Below are 16,188 nucleotides of genomic sequence, written 5' to 3'. Positions count from 1 at the left end.
TTTCAGGATAGACCTGAATGGTGTGGAACAGCCTACAGCTGTTTAGCCGCATCACGTGACACTAAGGTAACCACTCCTTCATTTGGACACAATATGGTAAGATTGCTTCCCCGTAAGTCCCATGTAAATGAAAGCTTATTTGGTGTGGGGACGATATTTCCACGTGTCTTCTTCTGCGCAGTACATCCGAAACAAAATTGATTAGGAATTCTTGTGAATTCCTTCGTCAAGACCTAAGTAGCCTGCCCAAATAACATATCAGTCTTCTGGCCTTCTGATTTTCTGTTAACATGATCTTGTGATCTTGAGGGCTAAATCATAACACTAGCTACGTGGAGTTTTTTGTTCTAAAAACCGAGGTGAGTCAACCTAAGAGTGAACTTATATACAGTTTAGGGCAACCAGAGGTCTCCCGACGGTGTGAGCTGTTCCACCACCTCTACGCTCTCTACACATCAATCGGTCACCATCGGTATGCAACTGGCTCTAACACAAGGTCCCCAAGGTCCTCTTGTGCATCTCAACGTATATTTGGATACTCTCCCTATTTCACTATTCCACTAATGGTCAGCTGCGACTCTGTGACTCCAGACCACTTGTATACACTCCCAATTTACGGAAGTCAAAGCAAACTGATGCGCAGCTCACGGCTCCGGTCCCTTTCTCCGTGTACCGACTAACTGTGTTTAGTCATTTCAGGTCCTATTGCAGGTACTGCGTCAACCAGGTTATTTCGTCCGTATTATTGGGCAAAAGAGCATTATTAATCCAGCTGAAAGGAAAAGATAACACTACTTATGTGTCTAACACAGAGTGCAAGTTGATGGCGAAGTGTACTTCAGCAGGCGGGAGTCTGCGAAAGATGAACTGGAAGAACAATGTCTTGTGAGGACAGCGCTGGAAATGAAGAAATCCGAATCTCGTGGACACAGGTGAGCGGCGGGAGCACTTGGGATGCTAGGTAAAACGGGTAAGCTCAAAATATTGCTGGAAGAATTAGTAGAGATTGATTTCAAATGCAGATGCACAAATCTAGGCTGATGGCCATAATATGACCCCAAATGGATGACATCTTTAAGCACAACGAAAAATCGCGGGACGACTAAGGCTGGCGATGGGCACACTTAGGTATTCTGGAAGGCATGTCAGTTGGTAAGAAAACGTCACGAACTGCCTTCAGTAAAGTGATTATCAGGATAAATGACTACTAGTGCGTTTCAAACACCATGAGGAGTGCACAACCCAGATGCATGTATACATCAAGAATTTTTTCGAGAACAGCGGAGATGGGACTGGGGATGACATAAAAGTTGTAATTTTTGTCACTGTTTTCATCTTCATTCAACTTTAAACTTGGCAGGTAGGTCCTGACAGGCAGTTCGACTGATCTACACTAACAGGGCAGTTGCCGCGTCATCAGTTTTGGTGTGGACTCAACAGAGTAATTGTTGCAGGGCAGTAGGATGACAGCCCAAACGAGAGTGATTTGAATGTCAATTCTACAATCCTAAAAATCAACTACAACTAACATTTCTAATCCGTTTCTACCTTACCGCATACCAATCAACAAATTTTTATTGTTCTAGAATTAAAACCTGCAAATTTGATTCTGTCAGTCCGCCTAAGTTTTGTGAGACTTCGCCGCTCTCCGAAAAACCGCAGTTACCCCATGTCGGTCGAATGTGGGACTGATTCCAAGAGATTCTACCGCCTGACGGAGCTGTTACCTCCCGTGAGATCAGAGGGACGGCTTAACGAAATATTTCACGCCTCCGCTTTATCTTCTTGTCTTCGACTCGTTTCGTTGGCAGCTTACTCTGTTGGTTCAGTGTTTGGGCCATGTCTGGGATAAAAAACAACCGGTGGCGTAAGAAAAAGTCCGTAGCATGGCTGTTCCCTTGCCAAAGTTAAAAGTACATGTAAGAACTGTAAACACTTATTGCAACGTCCCCGAAGTGGACGTTGAGTGACACGTGTTCCTAACGTTCTCAAGCCAACAGAACACCTGGGATGATGGATTCAATACGATACTACTAGACAGATACTACTAAATAGAACATTATACAAACAGGCAACTCCAGAGAACTGGAGTACACCAAATAACAGGGTCGGGAATTCCGCCGCTGGCGAGCTGGAACAAAAGACAACTGACCCACGTCTCATTGAAGTGGACGCTGCTAAGTCGCCCAAAGGAGGGACGCACGATTCATCAGTCTGTAGGGTCCATACAGACAGGGTTGGAAAGAAAGTGCGCGGACCGGGTTATTACGCTGTCTGGAAGAATAACCGGTCTGATGTGCATGTGAAATGTCACAGCTAAACAATCTGGGGCAGGTTATTAAATACCGGAGTGTATGAATTAGTTGTGAACTAGAGCGGCTATTGCATACAGATTGCGTTTAGACGAAGCAAGCGCACGTAGGTGTTATGACACCTACCGTATGTCTTCAACAGGAGAGAGAAAATTACCACTGGACAAATTTTTTTAACGTTTTGCGACAATGCTGGGTGAACTTTCTGCTACAAAAAACACGGGACCTCAGCCCTGGATTCCTTCGCGAAAAACAAACTTCACTTCGGAGACTAAAAAGATACAGCCGGAGTTTCAGTGTTAGAGACTGCACCGAGAGAATAAATTGCCACTCGTCAAGACAACAATAAATGCTAGCCACTGTTTTTTCCATCACTCCAACGACGAAAACGTAGTTACGAAAGCGTCCTGACACAGATAGACAGCCGGGCACTGGTCGCTCGTGTTACCGGAGCGACGACAGACGCTAGACCGGTCATCATGTGACGATCACGTGCTAATTTTTGTCCTAACTTGTCTATGCGAACGTGCTCGCCGGCAGCCGCAGCTGCGCTTGGCGCCCACTCACGCACGTGATCTACTGCCGAACAATTTTTAAACTTCTTTGTTATCATAGACATTTCATTGATGCATTGTAATTCGAAAAATTAGTTGAATTTCGACAAATGGCTTAACTAAACAGCAGAAGAGCAGCAAGGTAGCTGTTACAGTTTTTTTAATTTTGTTAAGCATCTGCCGAATTTGACACTCAATTAACCAAAGCTCGTCGAGACCAAGACGTCATTTTTCATTTTTGTTCGGGAAAACCCGCTTTAAACTAAAAGAGTATCATCTGAAAACCGTATCTCCGAGCAGAACAACTTTAATAAAATGGGTGGGATTTTTTCAGCTTTATGAAATCAGCTCAAATCATCATTCCCCTTAAAAAGAGAACGCCGAGATACCACTACGGTATTTCATTTAAAAAGAAATCACGGACCAAAAAATAGCTTGAAGAGAACCAATTTTTCACTCGGAATTGTCCTCCGTGACGACAAACTCCTTCGGCAGTTGACCGGTACAATCTCAAAATCCGGAACTGTCCCCAAATCGAATTCCTCAGTCGTGTTTAAAAAACGGAACAACCACTCGAGTACTGGAAGGACACAGTTTTCTCCGTGACCAAGTGGTTAGAGTGCGAATTTACTCTCCAGAAGGTCCGTGGTTCGAACCCGACCTCTGACTCTCGGCTTCCCATGTCTAGGCTTGGGCAATCTGGCAGTATTCCAGCCCTCGTGCATCCTTCGGGTGGCATGGCAGCTAGGCACCGGAAGGGTGCTACAGCTGAACGATTTTTTCCCTCTAATTTTATGAACTTAAATGAACAGATTCATGTCCACCCAAAACCGGTTAGGACACGAGAATTGATTATAGGTTGAGGTTGGAAACGTATGCTATGACAATATCGTGATTTGCCGATAGTTATAACGTAGAACTACTCAGCCATTTTCCAAGAGGCACGTTGTGGGACTTATCGGGTGGTTATCTCTGGGTGGATTGCCGGTTTTATGTTTCAGTTATATGGAGCAGGTAAGTTTATTGTCTTCAGAATTACAATGCGTGCTTGTTGAGCATTTGTCGATAACCAGTGGCTTCCCATAGACTAAAAAGATAATCATTCAACTGTAACGTCCGTTTGGCGCCTAGCTGCCATGCCACCCGAAGGGAGCACGACGGCTGGAATACTGCCAGGTTGCAGAGGTCGGGTTCGAAACACGGACCTTCCGGTCAATAAATTCGCACTGTAACCACTGAGCCCTACGAAAAACTATGGGGAATCTGAGCGAGGATGGAGAATGATTAAGGCTCGAATTACTGTGGAATGTATATATGTCGCGATGGCTTAATTATCCAAACGTACTTGAACACGTCAACATGCTCCACTGTTCATTAAAACAACTGCGACTTGAAGTAAAACGTAAGCAAAGCTGCGTTTCAGTTGTGAACCACGTAAGCTGCATCTCCGAACTTCAATCATTGGTTCCTCTCACTCGAACGACAAACCGATCACTTACTAAATAAAATAATCATCTGTACACTGAGTGAGTATTTAAGAGAGATTAAAACAAACATTGTATGAATTTTGCTTACAAGCCCTACGATCAATTTTACCGGGGGGTACAAACAGGCATCAGCTGGGCAGCATATTTCAAATTCCATTGGTCCTTCATCCTACACAAACGACGGAGTTACCTTGGTCGGGTAGTTAGGACAAAGTCACGTGCCCTCAATGGCGGCCAGCCACATACCACCCACGAAACCAAATGCTAAAAAAATATAAGATCTAGGTATTCTCTATTTTACAAAGCCACTTACGTTCCACATCACCAGGCTACCATCTGTCGGTCTTGAACGTTCACAATGGCGAACAACAGATGACGGTTGAAAGTACGCGCCTTCCTTCGAATAGATCTGATTTTCCAACAATGTATTCGGCAGACAAGTCCCTCAAATCAGGGTAAACCAAGAACAATGGCTGATTCAAAACATGTATTGTGACGCTAACCCATGAATTTGTGTATGACAGTTCGTTCTTTTTCGTCACGCCGTTTGACCGAAATAAAGTGAGAAACGAAGCCTCCACTCATCAAAGCGGGACTAGTACGGTGAGCCATTCCAGTGGTTTGTGAACCTGAACGAGTCAGACTAGATTACTTCGGAGATCAGACCAGAATATGGACACTGGTTGACAATTCCATCTTTCTACGCATACCAACAAACAAATGCACCGAAATGCGCGAATCCTAGTCGGGGAAATCGACTTGGAAAGCTATCGCATTCGGCACCATAAAATGCCTTGGATCATACATTTACGTCCACGGGAAAAACCAACCGGTTAACCAAGAAAATTAGTTGAACGGCACAAGCTCTTCAAACAACACTTACCGCCGTTGAACTGCTTCAGAAAGACTCTCGGTACAGTGCACAAACGGGTGGTTAGTTAGTCACTCAAAGTTGCTGAATCCCAGGAATGCAAGTCTAGCGATGCTATAGAATTACGGGATACAGAGCACTCACGAGCCAGGTAATGTAGGTTCCACAACCAAAAAGCCTTCAGTGATCAAGTGAATTCTTAGTCCAAATTAGATCGGGAAACCTCATAGCAGCATTAAAGTACCCCCATTACCACTTGCCGCGTTCTCCAATGATTGAAGGTGATCATTCCGCCAGTGTGAACTGCAAAAGCAGTTGTCAAAGCGACCATGTTTCCTGGTTGGGACTTTCTGACCTCATGATGGACGGAACCCTCTTGTCATCGGCGTCATATACATGGCCGCGAGAAAAGTATCCTAACCGGTGTAGCATTGAAAACTGCGGTCTAACAAACGCAACCCATGGCTATCTATTGTGATCCAATTCATTTTGGAAAAAGTATCCCATGAACCCAAGCGACATATCATTCACCACCGATGCTTAGGAGACAGTAACGACCAAACATCGTTCTGCGTCCTCTGGTCACGTTCCTGACTAAGATTCTAGCCCACAGACTTGTTCAAGTCCCTAAGCACAGCGGCCAAGGCAACAACAAGGATATCTGGAGCCATGGAAGTCATTGTAGCCAACGGAATTGTGGACCAAACATCAGCATCATAAAAGACACTGATGCTTCACGGACTACATAGAACACAGCTCAACTCTAACCCAAGAACAGTACACTTTCCGTCAACCACACTCAAGTGCATATCACTCGCTTATTGTCAGAGATGGCTGAGGAATGACGATGTGCACTGGAAAAGCAGTCGATGTGATTACCAAGACTTCTTGGGAGCGACCGATCGTCTGGTCCACCGCAGACGTGTGTAGTGAACCTACTTCGTGAAAGAACTCGGAGAATACGCGTTCAGCTAACGGGTGATGTGACTTACCACAGGGGGTAATACTGCATCCTCGACTTTCTTCTAACCTCCACGTTCATTACAAAACCCCCTAGTTTTTCGACGACAAGATGTCCACACCTGGGGTCCCCGATTACAACTACGAGTGTGTGCACACGTAATTCCAAGTAAAAACTTTCTTTAACCTTTTCCAACCTCAACCTTGGGCAAGATAGCTGTGGTTAGAGTGGGAACCCGACTGGTGCCTCCCTACTTCCCATGTCTAGGCTTGGGCAGTACCTAACCCTCGTGTTCCTTCGAGAGATAGCTGTGGTTAGAGTGGGAACCCGACTGGTGCCTCCCTACTTCCCATGTCTAGGCTTGGGCAGTACCTAACCCTCGTGCTTCCTTCGAGTGGCATGGCAACTACGCACCGAAAGGGTGCGACAACTGAACGATTCTCTTTTCTGGAAAATCAAGATACCTACACAAAGATCCAAACACGCTTCAGGTGATAAGCGATGATGTAAGGATAGAATCACACCACCCACCTCGAGAATGAGTCACTACCTTGAGTATGATTAAGGGAGTGTGACAAGCAGGTAGGGTTTCCAAATTTCAGTAACAAATGCATCAAAAGGTGCACAAAAGCGGAACGTCATCAAACGTGAAATAAACTCCCGCATCGTTACTAACCCGTACAAAATGCGAATAAGAGATAATATGTACATATATATATATATTTGTACTTCGTTCTTGTATATAGGCCGGGAGAGAAAGATACTAGAAACGGTAGTTCCAAGCACAAACGTATCAAGTCAAAAACAGTTTTATGCACGTTCACACAAATAAAGGTGGTCCATGGGATCAAACCTCAGGACAAACATGTAGCACAACAATTTTTGTGCAATGATAACGACTGCTGCTCGGAGCAAGTTTATTTTTCCTGCGTTCGTAGGAACAATTCCCAACCATGTCAATACAAGCTGATAGATTTACTGATTGACTGACTGACTAGCAAGAGAAAACCGGTTAACGACCGGATAATCTCCGAAAGACGGAATGACCAGTTGCCACACACGGTGTGACATGGAGAATTTGAAGATTTACTAGTGTGAAAAGGCAAACACAGTGATGCTAGCGGTGGTGTGTGTGTGTGTGTGTGGGTTCAATAGACCATCGACAAAGAAAGGAGTCGAGCAAATAGCAAGATTTCGGAGGAAGGGCCTATATCTCGACCTTGGCTGCAATAACAATCAGACGAAGCGGAGACGAGGGATTAGAAAACCCGGTCGATCAAAGATCGTGAACCGGCATGAAACAAGAGCAACAATCACTGTTCTAGTCCCTGAATAAACTGCTGTTCTGTGCGCTGTCCTGTACAGACGTAGGCACAAACGAAAGCTCAGTTTGGAACAGATAAGTCAATTGGAGAAGGGGGTGAGGAGCGGTCGTGGTAGGTGAACACGTTCACTGTATGGGGTGTCGTGTGCCGAATCGGTAGCTTGAACAAAACGGAGACGGGTATTTGGAAGAAAATAAGGCCTATTTGCCGTTTACTGCATCATTGTCGTGTGCAAAAATGTGGGATATGCACGTTTCCCGCAGACCGAAGAGAACAACCCGAAGAGTACGGCATCAAACATGTCCTCAATTGAGACTTGAAGATCGTGGTGCTGAGTAAGAAGAATCATTACACAATATAGCCGTTCTGTCGAGCACGTAGGTACTCCGTTGCGGGAACGCTTAGCTTCTCACTGCGATATCGCGTCAAACGGATGGACTGACGGAGTGACTCGCTGATCGGTCCACGATAACCGCCTTTCCGTAGTAGCGAGTCAATGGTCTCCAAATGATTCCAACCTTGAAAATAAAAATGCAGAAAGGCGAGCATGCAAATAGCCGAATAGAGAATCGGAAAAAAACTGGCTGAAACAAAAATGAAGGTGAGATATGGAACGAATGCTATCGAGAGGGTAAATGCGGAAGTGACCACTGTATTTTCCGCTTGATGCGGAGGAAACTACCTGAGTTGTAAAGCCTCTGAATTATTTACTTCAACGAGAATGGTCTCATGCAATGATCCGCTTTGGATGGAAGAGAGTAACAGACAGACGAGTGGAACGCGTATCGACCAAGCTTAGCGTTCTGAAAACCTTTTTACCTTTTACATTTCCAACTCGGACCGAAGGAAGAAAGCGGCCGCTTGTCTAAAGATTCATCCAGTACATCACCTGCAGGAATATCATCTTCTAGGTATATCGTCATTACAAGGCAAAGATAAAAACACGGTTATTGATTGCCACTGTAACAGTATTATTTTCATCAGGATTATTAGTTCAAGTTCGGTGAGGAATTGACTGTTTGACGTTTGACGACGTGCACACGGTATTACTGAGAAACGGCCGCTACCTGTGTTATGTCCCACGAACACCAATATTGATCCAGTGTTGTATCACCCAGTCAAAAGTTGTGTCTAATGGCCAGGCAAGATTACGTTTTCCGAAACCATACAGGACATCGACAGGTTGGACGATATCTAAAAACGGCCGTCAGTGGTGGTTAGGAATGGAAAATTATGAGAACAACATATTTCATCCCTTGCACTGTTTAACGAAAATGTACGTCAGTAGAAGATGAAGGATATGGATTGTTTGGTATACCAACAAGGGCCATATACTGATTCAAGCCTCTGCAGCTGAGTGTCGGAATGGAACGACCATATCCAGCCATTTGGCGAATACTTGAAAACGATCGACGTGTCACCGTTTTGCCAATTTTGAAGAAACCAAATGAATATGCGTTAGCTGTCTACAAGGCTCGACCCTATTGGGTAAAATATTCTGAACGGTTTGGCATGACCGATTTCCAAGAGACTGTGAGGACTTGGGACAATTCAGTGGAGAATTCGTGGAGCCAATCTAGGCTGGGCGGCCGACACCATCATCATCATCATTGACAGCATGAAATCAGTGTTCGACAATGATGCTTCGCCGCCGCGAAACCGATAAGCACCCTTCATCGGGAACCATCAGTGCTGTGTATCTCACCACACTCCAATGAGTTTCGAACCGCCGACCTTTCTCAATTACCGATTCCCTTTACTTGATTGCTGGGGCTGACTCACAACGGCTGTTAGTACCCTGCCCTAAGCAACTCACCAATGCTTATGCGAACATAACTTTGTTTCGGCCGTTGCTACGCTGCCAGCGTTAGGCCAGTATCGGTCACTACAGTCACATAGCGTAGCTAATCGTGCACAACAGCGGTCTGATGGTAGGAGAAAAGCTGATATGGCATGCACCAGATAGGGAAACCAGCATGCAAACACCCTATATATTCCAGGATGACGACGCGGGCTTCAGTAACTGAGTGGCTAGAGACTATCAGATATGCCCAGTCGCGGCCCTCAATGGCGCTCGTGCATCCAAGCTATTGCCTTCAATGCATAGCTCCTTTTCAAACCCCCCCCCCCACTTGACNGTACCTATCCCCCCCAAAAAAAGCATCGGTGAACGAAACTGCGGCAGCTACAACCACTGTACGACGAGTACGCGGTTATTACAGCCGACAATGATGATGAATGACTTGGAGGAAATAGCGTAACCTGAGCACTAGTGGACATTATACATTTTTTTGTATTCTCAGACTCCCAGAGTATATGGAGGATTCTCCAAAAGCTTCCGCAGACAAAGTGGTGTCCGTCATGGGTGCCCACTCTCTCAATTCTGAATTAATTTCATGGTCGACGATACAATAAGACGAACGCAGAAAGGTCTTCAAAACCCGGGTGTTCAAATAGCCTCTGACGAAAACCTTGTCGATCTGGAATATGCAGACGACGTCGTTCTCCTTTTGGGAGAGCATAAGGCGCAGATGTTTTTCGAACTGACCAAAGTCACTTTGCCCTTTGCACTCACAAAGTGTGAGATCATGCTATTGGACATACAGTCACTGAACACGCTAATCACAATGCAGGGAGAGGCACCGGTAGTTGTATTAGTTCTGATTGTAGTGTGACAGATAAGTTCAATGCACGGATCTGCAATGCTCGGGTCACTTTTGTTAGTTCCAGACACCTACGGCGTCAAAACAGTCTATCCCTGAATCTCAAGGGACGCATGTATCAGGGTTTAGTGCGGGCTGTGGAACTTGGCCCGTTCGAGCAGAGGAACTGAGGTGTCTTCAGGTCTTCAACAACCGATGTCTAAGGACTAGAGCTCATGCAGGTGGGTGTCGGCGAATCCGTAACGAGGCAATTAGAAAATGAGATTTTGATTGTGCAACGGGTACTTCCATTGAAGATTGTGTCCAGCGCCGAAGCTACGTTGGCTAGGCTAAGTACTGTGTAAGCCGAATTATTGTTTGCCGAAAAGAGTGCTGTTTTCTGTGCACAATTCAGAGTAGCGAAAGCACAACCAACCCTTGTTCTGGTGGAGGGGTATGAGAGAGATTACGAAACGCTTGAGTGCTGTCGGTGCTGCTCATCTATCAAGATGAGGACAGCGTGGTCCACACTAAGCCCGATTAGAGACGCTTCAACATATGGCTGCAAATCAATGTCAATGGCCTCCGTGTTGTCAGTTTCTATGCGGATTGCCTGAATGAGTGTTTGGAGGTGTAGGCACCTCGTAATGATTGTTAAGGTAGCGCGAAGTCCCTTCCCTAACAACCTTTATTCTTTTCTTCACAATAATGCTTTCAAATAAATCATGACTGTACGGCAGCGAAGCACCAGTTTTCAACAGTGATGTCATGCAGTCCATGATGATGGTGGCTGAGCTGTTTTCGGAATGTCTATTCGACTAGCGACACCATGCTGAAAGCACTTCACCAAGGCCTTGTCCGAAAACCAAATTCTCAGCTTCGTTTGTACCTGGATTGACCTACGCCCATCTGTTCGGGTGGGAACGACAATATATGGGAACGCCATTCCGTTGGACTGACTGCTGGATAGCTGGTAGCTAATGTGTGTCAACTCGAGGTGATCAAAACCAAGGCTGGATGACGGTTGGAGGCAGTCAACGCCAGCAGTTTTCAGCTAGAATTTGACGGGTTGTTGATTCGTTTACACATAATTGTAATGGAACCAGAAATATGGACCCAACGACAACGAAGGTTTTACTGTGTCTGCAGCCAGACCCTAGCTAAGTTAAAGTAGCACCAAGAGGCCCAGATGATCTAAAATACGACCTATCAGTCGCAGTCAACCTCGTTAATTTAAAAGCGCCAAAACTTTTGGTTGTTGCATCATCAAACCTTCGTGGATGTTCTCAGGCTGTGGTGAAAATGCAGTCATGTACCTGGAAGCAGGAACTAGTTGTCACAGTTTGGCTAGACAAACAAACATGGAACGCTGCAAGTGGGTTCGGGTTTGACATCACTCGGTTCCTATTCCCATACACTACTCAGGGGTACCGAAACGAGGGGAGAAAACCACCAACGGAAAGTTAACGTACTTGCTGCTTTACTGTCACTCTGTCACAAAATCTGCCCCAAAAATTCGGTTAACCGTTGTAGAATTTACAGCGATTTTATATTTGCGAATATCACACTGCGCATGAATGATAAGAACGGTTCTCAGATATCCATCGTATCATCGTTAGACAGGTGTCGGTTTTCAGTACATGGATGTAGCATTGTTCTGTGTTCCCCGACCCAAATGAGTGGATCAGAGTTTCTCTTGCCGTTCACATGGTTGTGAAAAATGAGTGCAAAAAAGACAGACTAAAATGACCACAACGGTCATCACACACAGGAACAGGCTAAATCATACACACTGTACGTGCTTCATGGTCAAGGTCACGGACTGACCTACATTCAGCGTCTGGTGGTGCTTTGGCAATTAAGCTACCGACTGAATGTAGGAAAAAAAACTAACAAACTCACTCTTACCAGATACGCCTGTCCGACCACTTCGTCAAAATAAGTCCAGAGTTCGTAAAATCTTCACACACTCTTTTAGGCGACTTCCAACAAAGGAAGCCACAAAAACATCCGTGACATTGATTATCTCCATAGTTCGCAGCACCTCCAGTCATGCACAGGGGAGTACACAGATACCTATTCTGTAGGACCAGTCAAACCAGTTGGACTTCCCGTTGCACAAACGAACAGCAGTTTTTTAGCTGTCTCATTTCCGATTCCTGGACACCAGTCCACACCAGCTACAGTCACGAGACTACGGTTACCAAAGACCTGAAGATACTTAATTCAGAGGCCATGGAGTTTGATTACCGCATGCACTATAGGCTCTCTATTCAAAACCAGCTCTAGTACCGATTATCTCGAGTTGTCTGGAGGTAACTATATCAGACAAGAGTTCAGTGGCGCTTGAGAGAAGATATGCAGCCAGATGAAGTGTGGTAAATGGTCTTTTAAGATATTCTAAAGCGAAGTTATACCATCTACCGCGATTCCAGCAGTGTAAAAAGGTCAAAAATACCAAGCCTCGAAGAGTTGCATGAAGAATCCACCAGAAAAATTAAGACCCGTAACCAAAGAGCAAATACGTCCATACCTTGATTTGACCTAATTACAGACTAGCTAGACCAATAAAATCGATGAAACTTATCTCTATTAGTCGATAGCAAATCATAATACGTGGGTTTTCGATCACATGCACGCTTACACGGCAACCAGCCGAACGAGTTTGTCTGAGAAAACCTTTGATGTGTCAACTATCAACACACCACCGAAGGCGACTGGTCAACATTGAAGACGAATAATAGTATACTGCTAACTGCCTGAGTTCGTTAATTTACCATAGAGACGGGCGCAAAAAAAGTGGCGTTCGGGGTAATAGGGTGTACTCTGGTGAAGACCAGGCAATAGATGTCACACAAGACATCCCTTCCTAACATTACTCATAAAGAGAGTTTGCTATCCGAGGCGATGAAAGCCAAACCTGTAAGGCGCCAAATAAAGCACATATAACCGTCTCCTGTGTACAGCAGGACTACAGAACGAAAGAACGACTGATTGAGATACTTAAATGTGGTGTCTTTCAACGTAGCATTGTTAAGCCGAGGGTGGGATATTGCCATATTATACAAGCAGAAGCTGAAGTCGATTAACCACACCACCAACTTTGTTCTCTACGCTAATGCGAGCTTACAAACCTTGTACACACCGAGTGCAAACATTTCTCCACGTTCCAGTGATTCAGTTGGCACGATATTCGAGATATCGCAGTATATTTTCATAAAGGAAACTACTCACAAGGTTGCTGAAAACTCTTCGACAGCCCACGACCGGTTTCGCCCTTCTTAGGGCTCATCAGGTAGGCGCAGTCCCCAAGTTTCCGTCAACCTTATGTTCTACATGGGGAGCATTTTACGTGCATCGGGCAACATTTATGTCACGATATACTGAGAAAACCGACTGAAGTTAGGCCTATATATACTAAACCAACGGCAAAGACCGAGAAGTGTGCTTAGAAAAGACACCATCCCGAGGGAATACGACTTACCTTGTTTGTGGGCAACTTCAGGAAGGTATGTGGCCGTACGGTGGTAACCCTTCTCGTTTACAAACTCGATCCGGATTCCGTGCACACCGATCTTAATGAGAAATGAAGTGTACTCAGAAAAGTGAATCAGAAAACTATTATCCAACATAGGGTAAACCAGCAAAATGATAGATTTAGGACGCGGGCATGGGTAGTACATAACTTCAACACCATTAGCTACAGTGCTTGCCAGATGCACATTGGTCATTCACAGTAAGTACGCATACCCCCCCCCATGGGACTATGAGCACATAAGGGGTCGTTTAGTTCATCTGACCAATTCGTTGAACGCCGATCAGGATCTGACTGAATTAGATAAAATGTGGTTTTATCTCTCCTGATAATCGATCAACCTGTGTAAAATAATTCCAGACAGCACCTTGGATGCCACGGTTACTAGGGTGATTCCTCGATACCTTGTCCTCTTATGGGACTTCGTTTCTTCGTTTTCCTTCAAAATCCTCCTCGGTAAGGTCTTCATACTACTCATCAGGGCTTCATCGCCTTTAAGTACGGAGTACAGGACATCCGGGCGGGATATGCTGGTGCGTCGGAGGAATGACATTTCACGCTGGATTTCTATAGTTGAGAGTGGCTGCTGTTGAAATTCGTTAAGGCTCGTTGGGTTCTTCAGGAGGTTGTGCTGGAGCAGGCCAGCTGTCCTTTAAAGTGTTCAGCTTATCGCTCAGAATGACTTCGTGAATGGACTATCGTAAATGCGTTCTGGTGTCCACCTCACCCTTAGAGGAGCACGATCTGAAAGAAGCATCTAGTTCTTGCCAGGTTTGTCACGTCACATTGCGTTTCTGGCCCATTACCTGTGCGGCGAATTCCGGGTACAATCTAGGAGACACTGCCCACAAAAGAATAAACAAGCCGTGGAACACACTTTGTAGGAGGCACGAAGAACAACACTAATCTCGGTGGACGATATTTCGGCATGCATAGTACATACATAGTACATCACCGTAGGTGATGGTGCTGGAAGTAACTGCTGCACAACCAAATATCCGTTTTATAATTGTCTTGTTACTAATTCATCGACGCCATTCGGTAACACCAACGCTTTTAAGACATAGGTGGTAAATGAAGTGCCTAAAAATACTCATTCAGCTGTAACACCCCTCAGTACCTAGCTACCACGCCAAAGGCGTTGAGAAACACACAGGTTGCCGAAGTCTATACAGGAACAGTCGAAAATTCGAGGTTATGTTCCAACCACGGACCTTCAGGTCAGTGGGTCCGCGCCTTAACCACTGCGCTACCTCAAGCTCGGTGGTCAAGATCTTGAAGATGCCTCGCACCAACGGAGCGAAGAAACCACATCTCGGAAGCACACAATAATGCAGCTCTTACTGCAGCCTGGTAAACACTAACCCTTAGACCCAGCGATATGCCTTCTAGCGGTCAATTCATTCGCGTGGTTGCATGAAAAAGGCTGTTCGAGAAAGTCGATCGACTGACATAAAGAGCATGTGACCAAGATAGCGCAACCTATGGAGCGTGGTGACTATTGTGGACGAGTCCTTTCTTCTGAGATTCAAATTTGAGTCCACCCAATCCCATAGAACCACTTTACATTTCACAAAAGTGAAGTGCATGCCAAACAGTGAGGCAATTATTTGGGTTATTGAGTACTATCTGCATTGCGTCATTCCCAAAAACTTTCATTTGCGTACTCGATAGCTGTGACCGGATATTAAAACCCACAATGACCTCCAGTACTTCTCCTTGGAATGCAAGGAGCATGCACGTTCTGAAGTACGTTGTAGATGCAAGGCACATACCGAAGGATGATATGAAAGTGGTCAGTTAATTAAACAGTGGCTACGTTTGGCCCTTGTCTTAAAAGATGAGGGCGATGTTGTCTGAGCACTCAGATCGGATGGGGTTCTCAACAGCTACACTTTGAACGCAGCTTCTGAAAAGCCTTAAAGTTTTTGCCTCAATAGTTCATCGATAACGAAGTCTAAAAATGGAGATGTGTCATGAATATTCTTTGTGCTTACATTATCGTTTTGTATTAACCGTGCTTTCGCCTTCATTTTCAGCTTATGTACGTCTATTCTTAGACAAGTAAAGCGCTATTCATTCTTGTTCTCGCGCTCAATCAGAATCGATATTCCATTCGTAACAACTTACTTGTCTGAGAATACAATGGAACCGCTGCTGCGACGTGTTTCGACGCAGATCCTAATTCTCCAGACGCGACAACGCGTTGGAATCATTGGTACCGAACCTTCCAAACGTTTCTGGGCACTGTCGAATCGCCCCATCTAAATAAACTCGAAACTCTGACCCATTTTGTGGATGCACCTGTATACGTTTATATTGCTGACTGTCCAGATTACGAACCAGCTATCAGTACACTTGAAAAGGTGTATGTTCGTCCTAAGAATATAATTCATGCTCGCCATCTTCTACAAACTTGCAAACAAGACATCAGTCAAGATGTTGATCAGTTTGTTCAAAGGCTTAAATCATTTGGCCAAAAATTGTGATTTCAAGGCGAT

General features: G+C 45.1%; 1 protein-coding gene across 1 annotated transcript; it reads right to left on the bottom strand.

Annotated features, from left to right (window-relative positions):
- Positions 1-6,913: 6,913 nt before the first annotated feature.
- T265_11928 (hypothetical protein) lies at positions 6,914-14,478 on the bottom strand (the record flags this gene model as incomplete). The annotated part of the gene is made up of 2 exons (XM_009178756.1): positions 6,914-8,028; positions 13,637-14,478. 2 exons carry the CDS (start codon positions 13,881-13,883, stop codon positions 7,859-7,861), a joined length of 417 nt encoding a protein of 138 aa, XP_009177020.1.
- Positions 14,479-16,188: the final 1,710 nt, after the last annotated feature.

Source organism: Opisthorchis viverrini (genome assembly GCF_000715545.1).
Source record: "Opisthorchis viverrini unplaced genomic scaffold opera_v5_661, whole genome shotgun sequence".
NCBI lineage: Eukaryota > Metazoa > Platyhelminthes > Trematoda > Opisthorchiida > Opisthorchiidae > Opisthorchis > Opisthorchis viverrini.
This window is presented reverse-complemented; position numbering and strand designations above follow the sequence as displayed.